General features: G+C 40.2%; 1 protein-coding gene across 1 annotated transcript; it reads right to left on the reverse strand.

Annotated features, from left to right (window-relative positions):
- Nucleotides 1–1511: 1511 nt before the first annotated feature.
- On the reverse strand, nucleotides 1512–19778 carry tmprss6 (transmembrane serine protease 6). Its single transcript, XM_085356783.1, has 18 exons — nucleotides 19562–19778; nucleotides 18971–19103; nucleotides 16853–16995; nucleotides 16021–16088; nucleotides 13783–13970; nucleotides 13636–13677; nucleotides 12600–12804; nucleotides 12209–12345; nucleotides 11622–11734; nucleotides 11334–11443; nucleotides 10689–10831; nucleotides 10474–10572; nucleotides 7584–7697; nucleotides 6836–6952; nucleotides 6462–6630; nucleotides 5607–5884; nucleotides 2718–2854; nucleotides 1512–1948 (listed from the first exon to the last, which is right to left on the reverse strand). Exons 1-18 carry the CDS (start codon nucleotides 19649–19651, stop codon nucleotides 1784–1786), a joined length of 2451 nt encoding a protein of 816 aa, XP_085212909.1. The 5' UTR covers nucleotides 19652–19778; the 3' UTR covers nucleotides 1512–1783.
- Between the last annotated feature and the right edge of the window lie 1784 nt (nucleotides 19779–21562).

Genomic DNA, 21562 nt, shown 5'->3' on the forward strand with positions numbered 1-21562 from the left:
TCAAAACAAGGTAAACGTAAACGGCGCTTTCCTACTCTGTCTGAGCACTCAAAGCACTTTACACAACTAATTCATTCACTTCTTCAAAGCTCTATCTACCATTCACACATTGACACTACGATGCATGCATCGGAGAGCAACATGGGATTAGCATCTTTCCCAAGGATATTTGGCATACAGACTGGAGCAGACTGGGATCAAACCACGGATCTTCTGATTAGTGGCTGACCTGCTCTACCACCGAGCTACAGCCACCCCAACACAAATATCTCTTTGTACCTTATTTTAATACTGTGTTAAAATACGTAACTATTCCATCTCTGTCAAAATAACTTTCTGATAAAGTCATATTTTTAACACTTACGAATGTTGCTTATGGCAGCTCATAAAATAGTCCTGGTGTAAACCAACATCCAAAGTGTAACGTATGATATTGTATCTTGTACCTCCAAAGCATGAAGTTTTACCTCAGCAGGAGCTTCATGGAGGTAAATGTTGCTCACAGACATGTGCACTGTGTGAAGTGTGCATTATGTATTTGTCACAAATGGCTTGAAAAAATTATTAACATTTTTTGTATATGCAACTCCTACATGATTGCTATGGCTTCCCCCCACTTTTTCTCCAGAATGATCCATCGTTTAACCAAAAACTCACTTTTCTGTGTCCTAATTAAGAAGGCAACCGTAACCCACCTGCTTGTTATTGTAATTGTGTCTCTTAAGATACTTTAGACACTATGAAGTTTAGATCAGGGGTGTCACACATAAGGTGTGGAGGACATCTTTAGAAAATCTGAAAGAAGTCATAGATTTTAACTGTATTGTCACAAGTTTTAATTTTTTTTCCTGACTGTTATGCTCCCAAGGTCACACCAAAGTAATCTATCTACTATAGAAATTTCTGTTTCTTACCAGTGGATCCACAGTAAAAACACTCCTATGTCCTCCCAAAAATAGCAAAAACACTGGACTTCTGTTAATTAACCAAAAAAACTTTCAGTTTTATACTTACAGAGTGGTCTTTGCAATGATCTACCAAAACATTTCTGTAATTTTAAACATTTATCTCTCACAGTTTAAGCTGAAAGAGTTGTGCTGACAGAGTTTTCTGTAGTGTAGAATAATGGCAAACTGTAGGGCACTGAAACCAGCTTAACATCCCTTAATTAGATGATCTTTTCTTTCTTTGGTTTACGTTTTACTATGTTGCAATTAGATATGCAAAGACCATATATGAACAAAAGCCAAAACTTCCAGGTCCAAAAGGTGCAGCCTTAAAACAACATTCTTTCTAATAACCAGCAGGGGGCGCCTTCTCCGCTGCAAAAACAAGTTGGAGTCTGCAGAAGTATAGGAGTCTCAGTCTCCTCCAAAGTACCCAGCTGGAGGCTAAAAGTACTAAAGGTATAAATAGACTCACGCAGCGAGTATCATGACTGTGGACTTGTCTTGTTACACATATTTTACATTCATTTTAAATCAGAGATGCAAACACAGAATATGTGAGGCTATATGTGAAATTTATTATCTTTCAAATGAGGAAGATTCAGCTTGTAAATGATTTTTGCTGGGTACAATTTCAAAGCGTTTTTTTACTATCAGTTATTAGAGGCGTATCGTTTCAGTATTTCATTACTTTTGTTACTTTGGAAAAAAGCCTTTAACATTTCACAGTTGCATTGTTTGGATAAGAACCAGTCTCAGGTCATCTGTGAACACCTTAAGGCATTTTTTCTCTCTCTTCCGGTTTGGTGTTCTGGTGCAAGTATGACATCAGTAACTCAGGAGCTGCTGATGACCTGCTTTATCCAGTTGGTGAGCCTGGTGATGCGAGTGTAGACACCATAGTAGTCTGGACGCCCGCAGCCTCTACCCCAGCTCACCACCCCGGCCAGGAACCAGCGACCTGAAGGCTCCTGACACACCAAGGGACCGCCCGAGTCTCCCTAACAGACAAAGGTAACGTTAACGAGGCACAAATAAGACTGGGTCTTCACAGCACAGAGGCACCATAATAATTGACAGTACTTATAATTACTACAGTGACTCACTATATCATCATCATCAGGGGTTCTTAGATATGTGGCTTTTAAAACTCATTTTATAACATCGATGTGTTTTAAAAAAACTGGGCTAAAAAGAGGAAATAACGTTATAGATTTTTTTAATATTTAAAATTTTAATCGGTTTCTCCTTTTTTGTGGCTTTGAGGACATCTTGACAGAGAGCAGGACTACACGATTCTAAGTGATACATAGAATTTTACTTTCATTGCATCATATCAACTTTAAAACACTGCAGGAACTTATTGAATTTAGATTTTTTTGTAATATTAGTTATATTAAAGAGAGAATCCATACAAAATCAGTTTAATTTAAATCTCTGCTTTGATTTTACCTACAGTTTCTTGGCAGTTCTACACACACACTTGCGCGGTATCTCCACCCAGCAAACCAAAGCCTGGTCCTCTTTTGACTTGTTTTGTTCACTCTTCTTTTTTCAAATGTAGGTAAAGATATTTTAGACAGGAATGGTGAGATTGTGACAAAACAGTAAAAGTGCAGGCTGTAAAGGAAACAATGTGTAGAGCTGAGGGGATGAAGTGCTAAGTGTTGTGTTGGACATTCTGAGTTCCACTTGCTTTTTAATTTTTAGTCATTTGATCCATTTTTGCTGCCAAAGTTCAAAGCACATGCAGCTTGTATTTCTTTGTACCTGACAGGCATCTTTCCTTCCATTGCGGTAACCGGCACAAAGCATTCTCGGAGTAACCAGGTGTCCATAGGAACGGATGCAGGATTCCTCGCTAACCAGGCGCACATCAACTTTCTGAAGCACATTACTGGCTGTGCCTGGGAAAAGTAAGAGGACAGAGTGACAGAGGGCAAAAGAATATCCTGTCAGTCATAATGCTGTTGAGTCTTTGTGCACTGCTTAAGGCCCCAGTAACACCAGCTTAGAGACCCATTAGCAATTGTTTGGAAATGGCCAGCGATGAGGGAAAAACAAGTTTTCCCTGACTGCGAGTGCTTTTGGGAGGTTGTTGCAAAAAGGTATACATTTCTGCACTGACAACCTTCTTTTGATTGTTTTGGTTGTCATCACTCATAGTACGCCTGGAAAATGCTAACTAGCGTTCAGAGTCAAATCTGTGTCTTCTGAAACATGTTGGTTTCAACTGTAAGACACAACGTTTACCGTGAAGCCAAACATTCTCCGTTTTCACTTCCCATCGCACTTTTCAACTTTCACTGTTGACTTGTCTGCAGACAAATCAGCATACTTTCATGCAAACTGCAGCAATCTGCTAGCGAGCAAAGCAATCACAGAGAAGATTTTGGTGCAGCACCATTTGCAATAGATATCACCCAACAGCACTAATAACACTCTGCAACCTCCAGCGTCCAATAAACATTCCTAATGTGCCCTTTATGGACTGGTGTGAGGGAACCCATTGTGTGCTTGCCCATAGAAAGCTCATACAGGGGTCCTAAAGGGGCAAAGGTGCTGTGGATCCTGTGTGTGCACAGGTATTTGTCTAACATTCCCCGACACACTGTAGACTGAAGTATCCAGAGAAATTGATCCACCAACCTTCCAGCTGCTATATTACCCATGCTATCTAATGAGGCACAGCCACCCGACTTTGGGCCTACATGGGTATGTCTGCCAGCATATTACTTATATTAATGAAACACTATACAGGGTAATGAAACCACGGAACATGTTTTAGTACACTGCGAGAAATAACAGGAGACTGAGAAGCTGAGAGAAGGTGATTGATGCAGAACCTCAGAAACGCTGTTCCACGCTGCATACAGCTGGTGGCTGTAATGTACCACGGGGCACAGTTAGGCAGCCCTCTGTGATCCCTGCTACTGGTGTGAAATGTGGGGTACATCTGGGCAGACCACACTTAGCATGCTTTGTGTGGGCAGCTGCTGTTCCCCATAGTGTAGAACCCAGATGCACCCATGTTTGCTGGAAAGCCTGGTTGACGTGTCTTCACTTACTAATAATGAACAACAAAGGTCTTCCCTTACGGTAACAAGAAAACACTTTATTCCGATTATGATCATGCAAATGCATTTTAATGTATTCAAATTTACCTTCGATTTTTCTCAAAAGTTGTATTGATTCTTATGAAGCGTTGCATGCCAGTATATGTTCTCCCACACCTTTTCTCTCTTTCAGCCTTCAGTTTATTAAGTTCATCGTGATAGCAGAAACCACTTCCACCCACACCACTCCATCTCCTCCTGCCTTTTTGATTTAAATTAGGTTTTTTTTTCCATGTGTGTTTGCTCAGATATCAAAATAGCACACCCACTTGCCTCCACATCATCGTCTGCACAAAAACTCCCCATATCTCGCACGCACTGACAAAAGGATGTTTTTAAAAACCACACAGTCGTTTGGTTGTGAAAATGATGCATCACACTGAATAATACATAAGTCGGTAATCATTCTGCAACAGGAGTCAAACTTGCTTAAAAGAAAAACTAAAAAGTGAGTGAGTGCTCTTCTTTTAGAGTAAACCTTCCATTTTTAAAGCAGTAAATGTAACATCACTCTAGGACCAGTAGTGTTTATGAAACTGCTCAGTGGGATTTAAGTGTCTTTTAAGGTCTGTTGTTGTGTCTGTCCATAAAGCAGCCTGTAGCTCAATGTGATTTATGATCGTGGAGAATGAAAAATGACTGTTTTGAGAGGCAGGTAGGATAGAGGTCCCCAATCCATTTAAAATGTCAGAAGATGAATTTTAAACCTCCAAGATGTTTGATCATAGAGGAAACCAATTAAACTTTGCTCTAATAAATATGGATGGCCACTTGAGGCTGGCTCTGAAAGCAAGTCAGTTGCCACGGTCTCCTATATCAAACTGCCCAACTTTACAGCAGAAATAAACATGGGAAAAAAACTGGTCTCTGTGGCTAATACTCATTTTTTAAAGGTTTAAAGTTTGGGTTTATTACTGGCACAGCTGCTCTGAACAGCAGATGGCTAGGTCACAGACGGTTAAACCTTCTGTCAGCTCGTTCAAGTTACTGAAATGGACCTGTGTTTTGCAGTTTTATTTCAATATTTTAATGTCATTCCCAGAGAAAAAGTAGTCCAGATGGCACGATACACAAGGACAGGTCTCTAGTCCATCATAACGCCAAAACAGAGACAACCACACACTCTAAAATCTAACCTACAACAAATTCAAAATCACCAGTTAACCTAATACTCATGTTTCTGGACTGTGGGAGGAAACTGGAGTTTCTGAAAGAAGCCCGTGCAGGCAATGAGTGAACATAAAAAGCCCCAGCTCACCAGGGGAGTCTCACCAAGACCTGTCAGAGGTGCTTGCTTATAGAGGTTTGTCTGATTGTTGGGGTTTTTCTATACTATTGTAGAGTCTTTACTTTACAATATAAAGCAAATTGAGGTGATAAAGTGTAGCAGATATGGAGGCATTTTGAGAGGTCAAACCAAAAACTTGGAAATCACTGCCATAGCAGGTTTACTGGTTATTAAAAGATCTGTAATTTGCTATTCCATACTCTAGCTTCTTTGCACATCCTTCAAGCCCTCCCCTTCCCTGCTTTCAAAGCTCACCCCCCTCACGGAGTGCCCCCCAGCCAGTGACCCAGCAGAGCAGGCCTGGCTCCAGCTGGTGCGTTGGTGGGGGCAAGCAGGTGGGTCGAGCATGCCCAGCCAGCAGCGCAGCGGCGGGCCGGTCCAGCTTGAGCAGGGCCAGGTCGTAGTCGTGGGACTCATCGTCATAGTAATGATGAAGATGGATGCGTTGGACCCGCGCCACCTCCTCTGTAGGGCTGCTGCGGTTGATCAGAAGTTTGCCAAGGTAGACTGTCCACACTGAGGGGGAGTAGAGACTGCAGCAGGAACACAAAGAGGTCAAATGTGTTGTAGGGCCAATAAGAAAGCGTTTTTTTCCTGAGCTATTTAAAAAGAAAACACCCACACAGTTAGCAGTATTAACTCATGCCAAGAAATATCTGTTTATACTTTTTCAGCTTTTTTTATCTTCCTCATCCACAGACTCTGAAGGCTGCTTAAGCTTTTAATCACCATGCAAGAAAATTAAGCAGAGAAAAATAGGTAATGCTCTAGAGGATGCTGCAGCTATAGTTTTGGGGATGGTCCAGATTGTGGGGTTGAAAAACACAAGTGTATACAAATCCATAAATACTCTGCCTCTGACTCAGACAGGCTGTCACAGTTAAACCCCGGTCAGCAAAGATGCAACCGAAGGACAGAAGGAGGAAGCTGCAGCAGAAATAAACTTGATTTATAAAACCACGACTAAAATGCTCCATCAAAGTCACGGCAGAGGATGATAATATTTTAATCTTTACACAACAGAGAGCCTTTGGTTGTCTTCTTATTAACATCACTTTCTAACATTTAAGTCATCACACCACTTCCTTCCTTTTTGTTTCCTGCCCTTACCGGTCGTCATAGAAACAGTGGGCAGCCGACACCACCCACTGACTGGCGATTAAAGTGCCACCACAGATGTGGTTACCCCGCACCTGCAGGCTGGCCTGCCATGGCCACTCCCCCTCTGAGGCGTCCGTTCCCCCAACGATGCGGCTGGAGAACTGCCTCAGGCCGCACTCTGGATACACACACGCAGGTATGTTTAAACACACTGATGTGCGCAGTGTGAGCTAATACTTTTCAAATAAAATGCTCGCGAGTTATTGAAACAAATTCTCTGACATAGAAGCACACAGAAGTCTCGAAATTTTAATGTGATACAATTAAAATAATGAGAATAAAGTTAGAATGTTAGAAGGTGTTAGGTGATCGAGTCTTCTTACCACAATGTTTCTCATCGGAGGCGTCAGGGCAGTCAGTGACAAAGTCACACTCAGGATTTGGTTTCTTCAGACACGTTCCGTCAGCACACACATAGGTCATATCTGTACACTGCACGCCTGGGCATGGACACAAGTATAAATTTATATTTAATGCAATTAAACAATAAAGTTTACATCATGGCCTGTGTCTGCTTCCCTCATCAGTTCAGCTTGAAGCTAAAAGGAACCAATATGCACTGTTACTGTTGAGATGTTCAGGATAAAGTCATGTGGGTCTTCCAAAAGGATGCAGGACAAGATAAAAACAGGCCACTACCTCACTGAAAACAGATATTCCTGATATGTTTTTGGCTGTCCCTGTGGCAGCAGACAGGCAGGGTTTGATTCTGCCGTGGGCGCTTTGCTGCATGCAACCCACACCTTCCTATCCCTCACCTTCATGCATCTTTCTAACTGTCACCTTCTAATTAAAAAGTCAGACACCTCAGACTGAATTGAACGACTGAATGAATCAATGATATAAAATGACGTCTGGGTGGTTACATCTTAAAGCACACTTTTTATAAGCTAAGCATTTTAAAAGGTGAATGGAGGCTTTGGTTATACAGCACACAGGAAATGTAGTGTTAGAGGCATCTGACTACATATATTCCAAAAAGGGGGATCGTAGTGATTTTTCCAACTACCTTTTGCCGACGGCTGTGGAAGTATTTTATGTGTGAAAAGAAGGACACTTGCAGCCTGTTACCTTCAGTGCAGTTCATCTCATCGGTAGCTTCAGGGCAGTCTGGGTGTTGGTCACACACTTTGTAGTAGTCCACACACTGACTGTCCTCTGGACATTTGTATTGTGCCACACATACTGAGAGACACACATGTAAACACTACATTCAGAACCGTTCACTGACAAAATATTGTAGAAAAACTCAGCCGTGTAACATGAGTTAGCCCACTGTGCTTCTTATTTACAGATTAAATGTATTTTGAGTGTGTCGCAGTACATAATTAATAGCTTGATTTAATGTATGCTGGATTATGTTTATTAGGAGAAAAGCAAAAGAGGAGTTTTATTAGAGAGTACATTTGAAAAAGTTATTAAATAAAGTGCTTTTGATGCTTTTGTATAACAGAAATATACAGTAAATATGTCTGAATTTGTGGCTAGCATATTTTACTTTCTGTAAATTAGTATAGTATTAGCATTAGTCTTTGCCATGAAGAAGTATTTGTCGCTTCCATATTTTTGGTATTATGTTTTTGCATGTTTGTCATAGTTAAATGTTAGATAACCTGAGTAAAATGCAGTTTTTAAATGATGATGATTTTATTTATTAATGGAAAACAGCCATCCAAACCTACCTGACCCTATGTGAAAAAGGGTTGGTGTTCCGATAAACCAAGCGGTCGTTCAGCCTGAGTGGTTCAGTGGTTCACCTTCAGGATCTTCGTGCAGAATCTGTGGTTCCTTCAGTTACAGCAAGTCATCGAGCAAAGCAGCCCAGACCATCACTCTACCACCAACCGCCATGTTTGACTGTTAGTATGATGATGTTTTCATGAAATGCAGTGCTAGTTTTACACCAGATGTAAACCTTGGCAAATGTCAGACGAGTCTTTGTGTTCTTTTTTTCTCCTTGATCTCTCCCATGGAGGCCATTTTTGCCCAGTTTCTTTCTCATTGTTGTTGAACTCTGACCTTAACTAAGGCAAATGAGTCCTGCAGTTCTTTAGATGTTGTTCTAGGTTCTCTTGTGGCCTCCTGGATGAGTCTTCAATGCACTTTTGGAGTAAATTTGGTAGGCCAGCCACTCCTCGAAAGGTTCACTGTTCCAAGGTTTCTCCTTTTGTGGATATGACTCTCACTGTAGTTTACTGTGAGTCCCAAAGCCTTAGAAATGGCGTTCTAACCCTTTCCAGACAGATAGATGTCACTGACTTTTTATCTCACCTTTTTTAGATGTCTTACTTCATCACACAGGGCCAGGAAGGTTTAGATAGCTTTTTCCCTTATCCCTGGTTATCTTTGTCTAATATTAAAATTCTCTTGATGATGTCTGCAGAACGTCAAGTCGTGGTTGGCGCTAAACTTTCTTTGTTTTAACGATTCTAAAACTGAAGTAATGGTGTTTAGACCTGCTTCCACTGCTGTTCCGTGTGTTGATCTGCAATCCCTGAAATCATTCTGTAAACCATCCATCCATCCATCCATCCATTCGCTTCTGCTTATCCTTTTCAGGGTCACGGGGGGCGCTGGAGCCTATCCCAGCTGTCATAGGGCGAAAGGCGGGGTACACCCTGGACAGGTTGCCAGTCTGTCGCAGGCAGGTAAACCAGAGTTTGTTAATCTGGGTTTTAAAATGGATCCTGAGCTTAAGCTTGAAAGCCAGATCGGGTTGGTTGTAAGGTCTAGTTTCTTTCATCTGAGGCAACTGGCCAAAATTAAGCACTTTCTTACGAGACAGCAATTTGAAACAGTAATCCACGCTTTTGTAACCGTTCAGCTGGATTACTGTAATTCTCTTTATTTTGGGGTGAGTCGATCTTCTGTTTTTCGACTGCAGCTAGTCCAGAATACTGCTGCACGGCTTTAAACTGGCACTCGTAGATACGAGCATATCACCCCAGTTTCATTGGCTGCCCGTGCATTTTAGGATCCATTTTAAGCTGCTTTTATTTGTTTTTAAATGTTGGTCCAATGCTGCCCCTGTGTACCTCTCTGAGCTTCTTCATCCATACATACCTTCCCGGTCCCTCAGGTCGGCAGACCAGCTCCTCCTGAGTGTGCCCAGGACTAATCGTAAGCTCAGAGGGGATCGGGCGTTTGCTGTGGCAGCACCAAAATTGTGGAATGAGTTGCCTTTACATGTTAGACAGGCACCTTCCTTATCTGTTTTTAAATCACGTCTTAAAACATATTTTCCTTGGCTTTTAGCACAGCAGGACTTGTTGATGTCTCTTAATATATTTTCTTATTAATTATATTATTTTTAATTTTAAGATATTTTATATGTAATTTAAACTGTTTCCTCTCTGTTTTATATTTGTAGCACTTTGGTCAACATTGTTGGATGTAAAGTGCGTTATAAATAAAGATGCTATGCTAAAGATGCTATCTGAAATATTTAGGTCTTAAAAAATGTGCAAAAACAAAAAAATCAGGACGGGGATGAACATTTTTTCACAGCACTGAATCAATAGTGAACACTTGACCTTAGTCAAACCACTGAGAGCATTGTAGCTTGACAGGCTGCCAACACTCACAGGTTTTAAAATTAGAGATTCTTTCTGCCTTCCAAGTGCTTTCATGGGGTTTTTAAAGAGTAGGCCCATCAGATCAGATCAACATCACCCCTGGATTTAAAGCCAGGCAGCTTTCATTAGCAGCACTCTGATAAGCCTCACATATCTGATGTTTTTCTGGAACAGTTCTACTCTCATCCATGTCATATAAATCTGGCAGTTTTGGCTCTCCAGTGTCACAAGTGGCCTCACCAAGAGGGTGGTGGCTGATAGACAATAAATTCAACATTATTTTACTTAGAATGGGCACATTTATGTGTCACATTCAGTATTTGAGCACTTACTCTACCCTCTCAATGTGAAGGGAGAGTTATTTATGTTTGGAGTTCTGTATATACCACAGTTTCTCTCATCGAGGCCATTGGGACAGTCCTTGATTCCATCACAGATGGGCACGCAGAGACCATTCACAGTGCACAGGAACTGTCCTGGGCAAGCTATAAAACACAAATACACACAGAGCTCGAAATTATGCTGAGAAAAGGTCACAAAATGACATCCCAATATTTTCATCAACATTTCATGGCTGTCAGTTCCAGCATCCACAACTCACGATCTGACAGGTTGAAGACGCTGTATTGCAGCTGAAGGCCCGGCCCTGTGAGTGACACCTCAGATGTCATGAAGATAGTGGCTGTCGTAGAGAGCAGGAAGAGACGTTCGCTGTAGGGCTGCAGAGCCCTGGTGCCGCACAGCCTGAGAAAGGAGAGGGAGGGTGAAAGTGAAGGGACGTGTCCCTGAAGGCATCACCTCTCCACTTGTACAAGAAACTATTGATCGGTTTCTTCCTGATTAAATAAAGAAAGTAAGGGATTTGTGAGTTTATTGCCTATACTGGAATTAAAATGCTCTCGAACATAAGGGGATTTGGTTGGCTTGTGTGGTACAACACTGCCCCCTGTTGTTCAGTAGGGAACAAAATCCTCTCAGGGTCTAAATACTTTTTACTGAGGCTAAGAAGAAGCAGAACTCAGCACCTGTGCATTACACAGAAAGACAAAATCCTTTACACATGACTATTTGCTAAAAAGGGAACTATTTGAAAGCACGACCCGCTATATCAGTTATGATGAGGATTTGTGTTGTGTTGGGCTATCTCAAATGTTCTTTTTGTGTGTGTAAACATGTCTAATAAGTTCCAGAATAGGCACTAACGTTGCTTTACTGGGCTGAAAAAGGTCTTTGTGGCACAGCTTACCTGCGATTCTGGATGACCCACTGTCCCTGGGTACAGGCCTGGTTGTAGCTGGCTCTGCTTAGCTCATAGCCCTCAAATGTCAAACACAAGCCCATCCCTGCACTGGGCATCTGAAATCACACACAGGACAGTAAATATATCAATCAAGTCATTTACTTGACAGGTTCTTTATTATAATACGAGTTACCTTTAGTGATTCAAAGTTTGACGTGGATCATTTGATGATAAATAAAATAATCAATCAATGTGTGGATCAATAAAAGATGCACGGCTGAAGGAGAGGCTTACAGTAAAGTTCCAGGTACAGTTGGTGTCAGGAGGGTAGTAGCTGGGAAAGAAGGGTGTCTTTAGTGTCCCTTGGACCCCTGATACTGCCTCCAACTGTATAGTGGAATTACAGTCTAAGAATGATGAAGACACAAAGCAAGAAAGATTGTTCAGTCCACAATATAATCATTTAATGTGAATATATACAGAAAAGAAGAGGGGGACTCATGAATATAGCAGGATCCACACAAGATTGATTTCTACCATGTCTTTCAGAACACAACTTGATTGATTCTTGGTTTTGTGAGACCAAGATAGATTGCCATAAAAATACATGAGGATATTGATATCTGCTGCCCAGAGACTAAATCCCACTCACTCTGGTCATTCCTGTAGCTCTTGCACAACTAACCGCTCAATAATTTCATTTACAGTGTGATATATCTAAATATCTACTGGACAGAATACCAAAACGTTTTCCAGATGATGTAACTTTTTGATGTGCCACCAAAGGTTGACATTGCATGTTAGGATGCTGACTTTTAGTTAAATTATTGTATGATACATTTTTTACCAGAGAGAAGTGCAAAACATTCAGGTAGGCTTACCCTGGTGTTCCCAAGCCTGCACAGACAAAGAAAAGGATTCCTTGTAATTGTATAGACCCTGTTTCCAAACCACTGTCATCCACTCTCCTGATGACAGGACACGGACCACGCGCTCATGTCTGCTGCAGCCATACACACTGGTAGGAAGGAAGGAAAGTTGCACAGAGCCCATAAAGGATAGTGATAATAACGTGTTAGTATGAGTTTCTATTTTGGACATCTATAACAGGAACTATAGAGGCCTAGATATGTGTAGATCATCCTATTTTAAAGGTCAGGCCAAATATTGATTTCATTTTTGTGGTTTTTAAATATTCCTGTCACTTTACATTAATGCCTCACAGTGCTGTGTATCAGTCTAAATATACTTATATTGTTAGGAGAGACTCACGATGTGATGAGATGATTATCAGCAGGGGTGAGCGAGTTGTACACCAGCAGTCTGTCACTGCACTCTGGAAGCAGCCACTCCATATGGAGCTCAAGCTGGGAGCTTGGGGTGGTCTGGAGGTGCCACAGACAGGAGGAACGCTGCGTGTTAGGGCCAAGGAGCAGAATGGGGCTGCTGGACACCACCTTCTGATAGCGGTAGCAGTCTTGGGGCAAAAAAGGCAAGGATTAAAGTCAGAACTGAGTCTGTACTTTTGTGCACAGATGATGGGATTTGTAAATGTTAAACTTCAATGGCTTTTGCTTCTATGGTTTAACTTAAGCTGATAGGGATTGATGACATTACACTAAATATAAAGTTTTACTTTGACTTTAGATATGGAGCTATTACGTTAAAAGGAATTGTCTAAAAAGAAACAATTAAAAGATCAGACTAAACTAGAACAATGTGCCATGTAAAAGTATAACACAAGAGAAAATCAGTTTATAGAGTTTTTGGCGTCTGTGCTAATAAAGCTGTAGGTCAAATATGTTGTTAGCAAATTTAAATAATTCAGTTGTTAGTTAGTATCCAAGTTCCATTGTTTTTATCGTGTTATTATTATGCCCCTTTCAAAACATTTTAAAGTCATTTCAAAACTAAACATATAAACTACCTGTACTATGATGTAGTTAAACTCTAACCATGACCAATGAGTGCCCATCTAAGCAAGTCAAAAAATGGGTATTAAATGTTGCCAATTAAATAATGATGCGACCTAATAGAGGTGGAGTTCAAATGTCAAAATAAGGCTTTAAAATTTTTGCCTTTCACCCCAAAATCACATTTGTTCAGTGAATTATGTATACAGTATAATAAATTAAATTATACTGAGAAGCATGCTCAACATAAAATCCTGTTTACCTTTGTTCCCATGAGTTACTTTATTTCTTGTCTAATGTACAGTGGACTTTGCTACTTGTAATTAAAGTTCCGGTACATGAATTAATTAATACAAAACAAAAAATTATAAACAAACTGAAATAAAATCTGATACCAAATGAGGCTTTCAAAAGTTTTACAACTTTGGGGTCAGTTTCTGTAGGGAGCAGAACAAAAAGAAACAGAAATTAAATTAAATGTACATTAAATTTAGATTTAAATCTTCCTTTAACTGTTTTTCTGCCCATGTTCTTCCTCTCACCACTGACAGATAGTGTAGGGAGATGGAAAAGGTATCCATCAAAGCTGGCTGTCTCTTCCACCTTTGACCTGCTGTACCCCTTCAGCCCCTCCACCAGGCTCCTTCTGACCTTCTCCAGCGTGACTCCCTCAGCATGGCTGCTGGGTATATTCAGCAGTATCCAGAAGTGAGCCACAACACTTCCTTCCCTGCAGAGACAAAAAGACAACCAAGACTCGATGAAAGACCAGTCAAAAGTTTGGACACACCTTCTCATTTCATGGTTTTTCTTTATTTTCATGTCTATTCACATTGTACATTCTCACTGAAAGCATCAAAATTATGAATGAGCATATGAAATTATGTAGGAAACAAAAACGTGTGAAATAACTCAAACCGCTTTTTATATTTTAGATTGCTTTGTACACTCTTGGCATTCTCTCGATGAACTTCATGAGGTCGTCACCTGAAATAGTTTTCCAATAGTCTTATACAGTCTTATCCCCACACCATTGCGTTTGGGTTTAGTTTATGTGACTGAGGAGAACAGGCCATCTGGTGCAGCACTTCATCACTCTGCTTCTTGGTCAAATAGCCCTTACACAGCCTGGAGGTGTGTTTGGGGTCACTGTCCTGTTGAAAACGAAATTATGGTCAAAATAAAGGTAAACTGGATGGGATGTAATGTCGCTGCAGGCTGCTGTGGTCGCCATGCTGGCTCAGTGTGCCTTCAATTTTGAATAAATCCCCAACAGTGTCAGACGAAGAAGGCAAGAAATTCCACAATTGAACACTGACAAGGCACACCTGTGACATGAAAATGATTGCAGGTGACTACATCATGAAGTGCATTGAGAGAGAGCCAAGGGTTTGCAGCGCTATCAACAAAGCAAAGAGTAGCTACTTTCAGGAATCTAAAATATAAAACCTATTTAGATATATTTACCAACTTTTTTTCTACATGATTCCATATATCTTGCTTCATATATGATGTCTTCAGCATGTATCTACAAAGGTAGAAAGTAGTAAAAATAAAGAAAAACCATTAAATGAGAAGGTGTGTCCAAACTTTTGACTTCTAGTGTTTTACTGTCTTTACTGATTCAAAGTATTTGGTGCCTATGGCTTCATGTTGTCATAAGTATGCTTGTTTTTGCAGGTATTTGGTGAAATACCAAAAAGGACAGTTTCTTAAATAGTCACAGTGTTTCACTTGTTTGGGCCCAAAAGCAACTTCCCAGCTAAAATCCGCAAATTTACAGTATAAATAAAAAGAAAAAAGAAATGAAAAATAAAACAGCAACATCTGAACAAGGTGAATTTTGAACTCTACAATCAGTCTATAGTCTGTGGTTTATCATTTTAAGGTTGCCATGTCGAGCTTTTTGTATACAGTCTATAGAAACACGCATGACCTGCAATACAGTTGGTACTTTTACCTCATGATCTTGGGTTGATTATAATCGATCGTGGCTCAAGAGTTGGGAGTTCTCCTTGTAACCGGAAGGTTGCCGGTTCGAGCCCCGGCTCGGACAGTCTCGGTCGTTGTGTCCTTGGGCAAGACACTTCACTTACCGCCTACTGGTGTTGGCCAGAAGGGCCGATGGCGCGATATGGCAGCCTCGCTTCTGTCAGTCTGCCCCAGGGGAGCTGTGGCTACAACTGTAGCTTGCCTCCACCAGTGTGTGAATGGGTGGATGACTGGGTGTGTAAAGCGCTTTGGGGTCCCTAGGACTAGTAAAAGCGCTATACAAATACAGACCATTTACCATAATATACCTAAAACTGTTGGTAAGATAAAGTTGATCATCTTCAGTTTTTGTCAGTTCAGAAAGCGGTAGATTCTGAACTTGTTGAAACACATCAGTATTGTAGCAGTTAGCATAAAACACTAACCACTATAAAGAAACAACTGGTGGCTGCTCCCTTATTGAAAACAGAGTAAAAGCTTACCGTATGTTAAAGCCACAAAGATATTTTTCAGAGGTTAGTTTTAAGAAAAAATGTGCAGAACAGTGTAGATTTTAAATTTTACTCAAAGCTTATCAGTAGAAAATATCCTCCTGTTGACAAAAACTTGAACTGAACTTGGAGTCATGATGGCACAATATTCACTACTTATCAACCTAGTTCAAGGCTCAATTTGTATTTTAGAATCACAGCTGGCACTTAGTCTACCACTAAACTACAGTACTGCCCCATTCCTGTTGTTATGACTCTGACTTATGACTATGTGAAGAAAAAATGTAATGTACATACCCAAAGGCAAACACAGTGGTGCAGTTGAAGTATCGAGAAAGAATCGAACCTTTCATAATATTCTCTACCTGAAAGAAAGCAAAACACTATCAGCTGTTCACATGAAATCATTCAGGTGCAGGATGGTAGTGTTCCTGTCAGTACACATGCACTATATGTACTTTATACTGCCAAACATAGCCTCCTGAATGCTAATTTAATGTATTATTTTTGCTGTGCTATGTGGTTCTTTATAGCGTAGTCAATCTGACTACAGTCTGCTCTTCTTTTGATTTGATGTACCTTTATTAGTCCCACAAGGGGAAATTTCATAAGGCTGCCGACCTATTGCACGTAATGCCGGCGCCATCTTACCCTCCGACCATACATACATGACACAAAACATCACATGGGGAAGACAGGTCAGAGAGGTATAACAATGGAAAATGCACCACATGAGGAAAGATAAGGAGAAAAAAAATAACTCCCCTCAGACTGAGCTCCAACAGGGAGATCAGTTTGAGAACAGAAAAAAAACACCTTTGCACATAAGAGCACATGAAAAAAAACAAAACTTCTGGACTTCTGTTCTGGTCTATGACTTACTAGTGTAATGTACGTTAATGATAACAACTGTTTGTGGTAATATCTCAGAATTATTATAATCTACAGCACCTAAACAAACTTGCTAAGCATTATTTGTTTCAGCCCCCTTTTTTGTTATTGTTTACTTGTTAAGATTACATTGTGAAAATTAGTGGAAAAACAGAAAGCCTTTGAAACTGACAGGATCACCTAAGTGACCTAAATTTTTAGGACATCTGCATCAGAGGAATTCGTGGTCCCTGCTCACCATACTCTCGACGCCCTTGGCTTCCTTCTTGAAAACAGGACTGTTGTGAGAGGACAGATCAGTAGAGAAGTTCCTGTTGAGGATGGATAAGTAGGCAGTGTACTGCTGCTGGACACGAGCCTCTAACACCCAAACCTTGTATTCTGTTACAGAAATGTGGACCAACACAGAAATTAAAGACATCAAAGAGTAACTGTGATGCTACATAATAATAGTATCATAACAGTGATCCAATGTTCTTCATCTGTCGTATGATAATGATCCATGGGACAGCCCATCTGTGCTAAGAATAGGCATGTGTTGGATTGTAGTGTTATTTTATGCCATGTTATACCCCGAATTAAAGATTGTGAATTATTATGTAGATTAGTTTGCATTATTCTCCTGAATTAGAAGAAGCTGATAACTATTGCATTAGTTAAACTGATTTGCATGACATTAAACTGCTGACTTGTTGTGAATGAATGACATTGTTTTATGATGCATTATACTGCTGAGTTATAAGAAATACTGTTCACAGAGAGTTATTGTCTTATTTGTCTGATTAGAAGAGAACAGAATATGCTGGAGTTTTCTGCCCCATCGCAGCAGGAGCAGATAAGCAGGGAGCCAAGGTCGTAGCTTAGGCGCTGTGTGAGAGAAAGCATGTAAATGTGTAGGCTTTTTATGATAAGGTGGAGGCACCAGGGGCTATAAAAGTTTGAGCAATGCTCCACCATTTTGAGATTTTGAGGCTGTCTGCATCAGTGTCCATCTCCCACGCGTGTGTTCATTAAAATCATCGTTTGACTCAACCCGACCGGACCAGTGTTGTTATTGTGGTTTTTTCTCTTGTTTCCATCCCCAATTTTGAACTCGTAACACATGAAAGGCAAGAAAAAAGGAAACTGGAAAATATTTGCTCACTCTGTTTCAGTATACGTGTGCGGTACCATTATAAATATAGCATCTCAGACTGACTCTGATTTGCTTTCCCTAGCTGTCTGTGAGTTTCTGCTTGTTTACCACATCCTTGTCAACCTAATTCAAGCCTTACATTTACATTTTAGAATCACAGCTGGTACCTGCTTGACCACTAAACTACAACACAGAGGACAATATCAACTCTTATTATTTTACACACTAACTCTAAGTTCCATCCATCCATTCATTCGCTTCTGCTTATCCTTTTCAGGGTCACGGGGCTATCATATCCCAGCTCTCATTGGGCGAGAGGTGGGGTACACCCTGGACAGGTCCCCCTTTGTTGCAGGGCTAACACACAGAGACAGACAGCCATCCGCACCCACATTCACACCTATGGGCAATTTAGATCAGTCTATTAACCCAGAGGGAACCCACACAAACATGGGGAGAACATGCAAACTCAACACAGGCCTGATGGTGGAATTGAACTCAGGACCTTCTTGCTGTGTGGCAACCGTGCTAAGCACTGTGCCGCCTAACTCTAAGTTAGTTTGTAAAATTTCATGACTAGATGTCACTGAATTACAGCTTGTGGTCAACTGAATTCTGTTTCCCTACTCCTCCCGATAAAAATGCATGACCCTGGCTTCTGTAGTCATTGTAGGACCAACATGTTTTAGTCAGCCGAGGGAGAACTAAAATATTACATTTAGATAGTACTCCATAACGGCTGCATTGTCAATAGCGTACGTCAGTAAAATATTATTTGGTATTTAATGTTCGGCAATTGGAAGAGTTGGCCTTGGTTCAGGATGTGAATCCTGTTGGCGTGTTGCAAATTTGATCTGGCTGCAAAGCATTTAAATGTTTCTCCAGTTCCATCATATCCTGAAGTGCAAATCCTTTGCCAAAACAGCAATTCTACAGGGATCCAAACGTATGGTGTTCTGGTTTGGGTCTTTAAATTATATCCCGATAAGCAGTACAATTACGGAGCCAGCTTCTCATGCACATGATGACTACTATCCTCAAATAATCCTCATGACTTGACAATTATTTGAAACTGAGCATGTTGCAAAAGATCATAGGTAAACATGCAAACCACATTTTGTAGATGCTGTATACATGTGGCCACTCACACAGCATTGTCATTGTCAGGAGCACAACTTGAGATTAAAATATTAACAAAATGAGAGACAATGTTTTGCTCACCCAGGAAATACCAAGCCAAAATTGCTGCTGCAACTATAATGATGACAATGAGGATGATGAGGAAGGCAAGGACACACTTGCAGGACCGAGACTTCCTAGTGGGCGGAGCCACAGCTTGTGTAGCAGCTCCCACCTGAAAACAAAAGCTTAACATGATCTACAAAAAATCTGACAGAGACAGACCCAACGCTGTGGCATCCTTTGTTTTAGAGAAAAATGAAAATGTAGTGAATCATTTAGTTAACATCTAACCTGGTTTTTGAGTAAGTTATGTTTGGGAAGTAGGTATCGATTTGTTTAAAATGTTATTATATTTATTTATTGTATTTATTAGATATCTGCAAATCCCAATCAAACACAACTGATTGTTACAAAGCATACTGACACAGTTTATGGAAACATGTATGTAGAAGTGCCTGAACCTGCATCAGTCATGGCATTAAAAGCACAGAAGGAGCCTCCATTTTGAAAGGTCTTGTGCATTCTCTAAAACATGCATTTACTCTAAAAAATGTTAGATATGCAAAAATCCCTACAAAGGACATAGATCAGAGTGCATTGCTGCAGTTTTAATGTTTCAGTATTACTGACCCCATTGCTTAGAGAAGCATGTGTGATCCCCTGGTCACAGGATACGGACTTCTTTGACCCGTGGCCAAGTGCCATTGCATCACACCACATTTCTTAGTCCTTGAGAAATCATCTTGACATCCATGAGGGGTCGCTGAGTTCTGAATTTCCAACCAAAAGTCTTTTACCAGCCATCTTTGGTAATCACAAAGCTGCACATGTTGCTCTGACAGACAAAGAGCAGTCCAATTTCTGTTTGTAAGTCCAAAGGTAAAAAAAAAGACAGTCAATATTTCCCAAACCTCATTTGGCTTAAGCATGTCACTCAGAGTTAGCTGACTTACCTCTATGCATCAGCAAAGCAAGAACTGATGGTTCGATATAACTGGGAGGAGTAAAAGTGAGTCAGGTACACAACCTGATATCACAAATCATCACCAAGCAACAGCAGTGCACCCAGGCAACTGCCTGCACAGGTAGGACTGCAGGGAATAATAAGTTATTTACAGTCTCTATTCTCCAGAGTTAGTTTTCCCTGCAAACAAGAGTCTACTACACACAGAGATATGAGTGTCTTTATCTCAGGGACTAAAGAGTTTCTCACTGATTTAAATTTTGCCTCTGCAAATCAATTCATTATCAGGAGCACATTTTTTTGAAAATGTACATGTAAAATCTTTTCTTCGGTTTACATTAAACTTTAAAAATAAAAGGCCCACAAGCTATTTACACTTGTCATTTATTTTATTGTGAAGTTCATCACAGTAAACAACATGTTTTACGACTGACTTGATGGTCTACAACATACAGGGAAACCAAGATCAAAACAATAATGTGAACTATTAGACTACTTGTCATTGACATACTTCCATTCCATTACAGACGTATACATATATTTATTTTATTAAAAGGTAAAATTATTTTTATAAAACAAATACAAGTTCTTATATAAGTCATTTATGCTATTAATGATCTGTTACATCTAGACATTTCATCATCAAATATCCTGGTTATGGTTAATATGTGATTATCATGATAACAACATTAGTTCACAAACTCACCTATCTGGAACTTACATTCCTTTACCAACATTTGTTTCAGTACAATAAGCTACATGCCATTTAGATGATCTCACTAAAACCACAATATAAACGCAAACACTTTTATTATTACAACCACATTATTATTAATTTGAGTTTAGTTTCTCATTAGATAATACATTTGGTTTTTAACAGTAACAGTTTAAGTGCAAAGTTCAGATATATGAAAAATTATTTTGTTTAAATATTAAAGATAAAGGAAAATACATTTATAAATATCACCACCAGCGCTGCTGAACAACGTGAAGTGTATAAAGTTTTATGTGATGTTACATTTTCCTGAGAACTTATCCGGTCGTTAAGTCTGATGTCACTAGCCGTGACTGGGTCTAAACTCCGCTGCAGCTCCATGTATCAAACGATCACTATGGCATTACTGAGAGTTGAAAAACTGTCTAAAGTCTTTCATTTTTAATAAAATGATCAGCGTTCTGCTCTACCAGGTGTAACAATTGAGTTTAACATCCAGGCATCCATGAAAACGGAATTTATGACATTTAACAGAGTTAGAAGTTAGCAGGGAGTTAGCTCGCTAGCTTCTATCTAAATACAATATAGCATGTCCTGACTGCAGGTTTTGGAAACAAATTAAAACGTACAGCTCTGTTATCACTTCCAGCATAAATGAAGACAGAAAACTAAACAGCAGGGACGTTTGTAGGGTTACTGAAGTTTGGCTAGCTGGTATATAATGATGTGCTACGTGACTGCTAGTGACACTGCTATGTTAGCATAATATAAACAAGCTAACCTTTTTTCCACTCGATAAAAGTTAACGTGAGTGTTCTCGGTGGTCAGGAACAAATGTAATCGCAGGGCAGGATGCTGTAAAAGGACCAAACTTCAGCCAGGAGAACAACTGAGATAATCCATCCACAATACGAGGTTAGTCATTCATATACTGCTGCATGGGCTGGGCTGT

This window comes from Diplotaxodon limnothrissa, linkage group LG6 (genome assembly GCF_057381915.1).
Source record: "Diplotaxodon limnothrissa isolate DT_005_m linkage group LG6, D_limnothrissa_male_GT1.1, whole genome shotgun sequence".
NCBI classification, from domain to species: Eukaryota; Metazoa; Chordata; class Actinopteri; order Cichliformes; family Cichlidae; genus Diplotaxodon; species Diplotaxodon limnothrissa.

Excerpts from the sequence above, each read along its gene's own strand:
- tmprss6 (XM_085356783.1), bottom strand. The coding sequence starts at position 19,651 with ATGTGGTGTGATGCAATGGCACTTGGCCACGGGTCAAAGAAGTCCGTA. Across the intron at positions 19,104-19,561 it reads ATGCTTCTCTAAGCAATGGG|GTGGGAGCTGCTACACAAGC; the intron begins GTCAGTAATACT and ends TTTTGTTTTCAG. Across the intron at positions 6,953-7,583 it reads TGAGATGAACTGCACTGAAG|GCGTGCAGTGTACAGATATG; the intron begins GTAACAGGCTGC and ends GTCCATGCCCAG.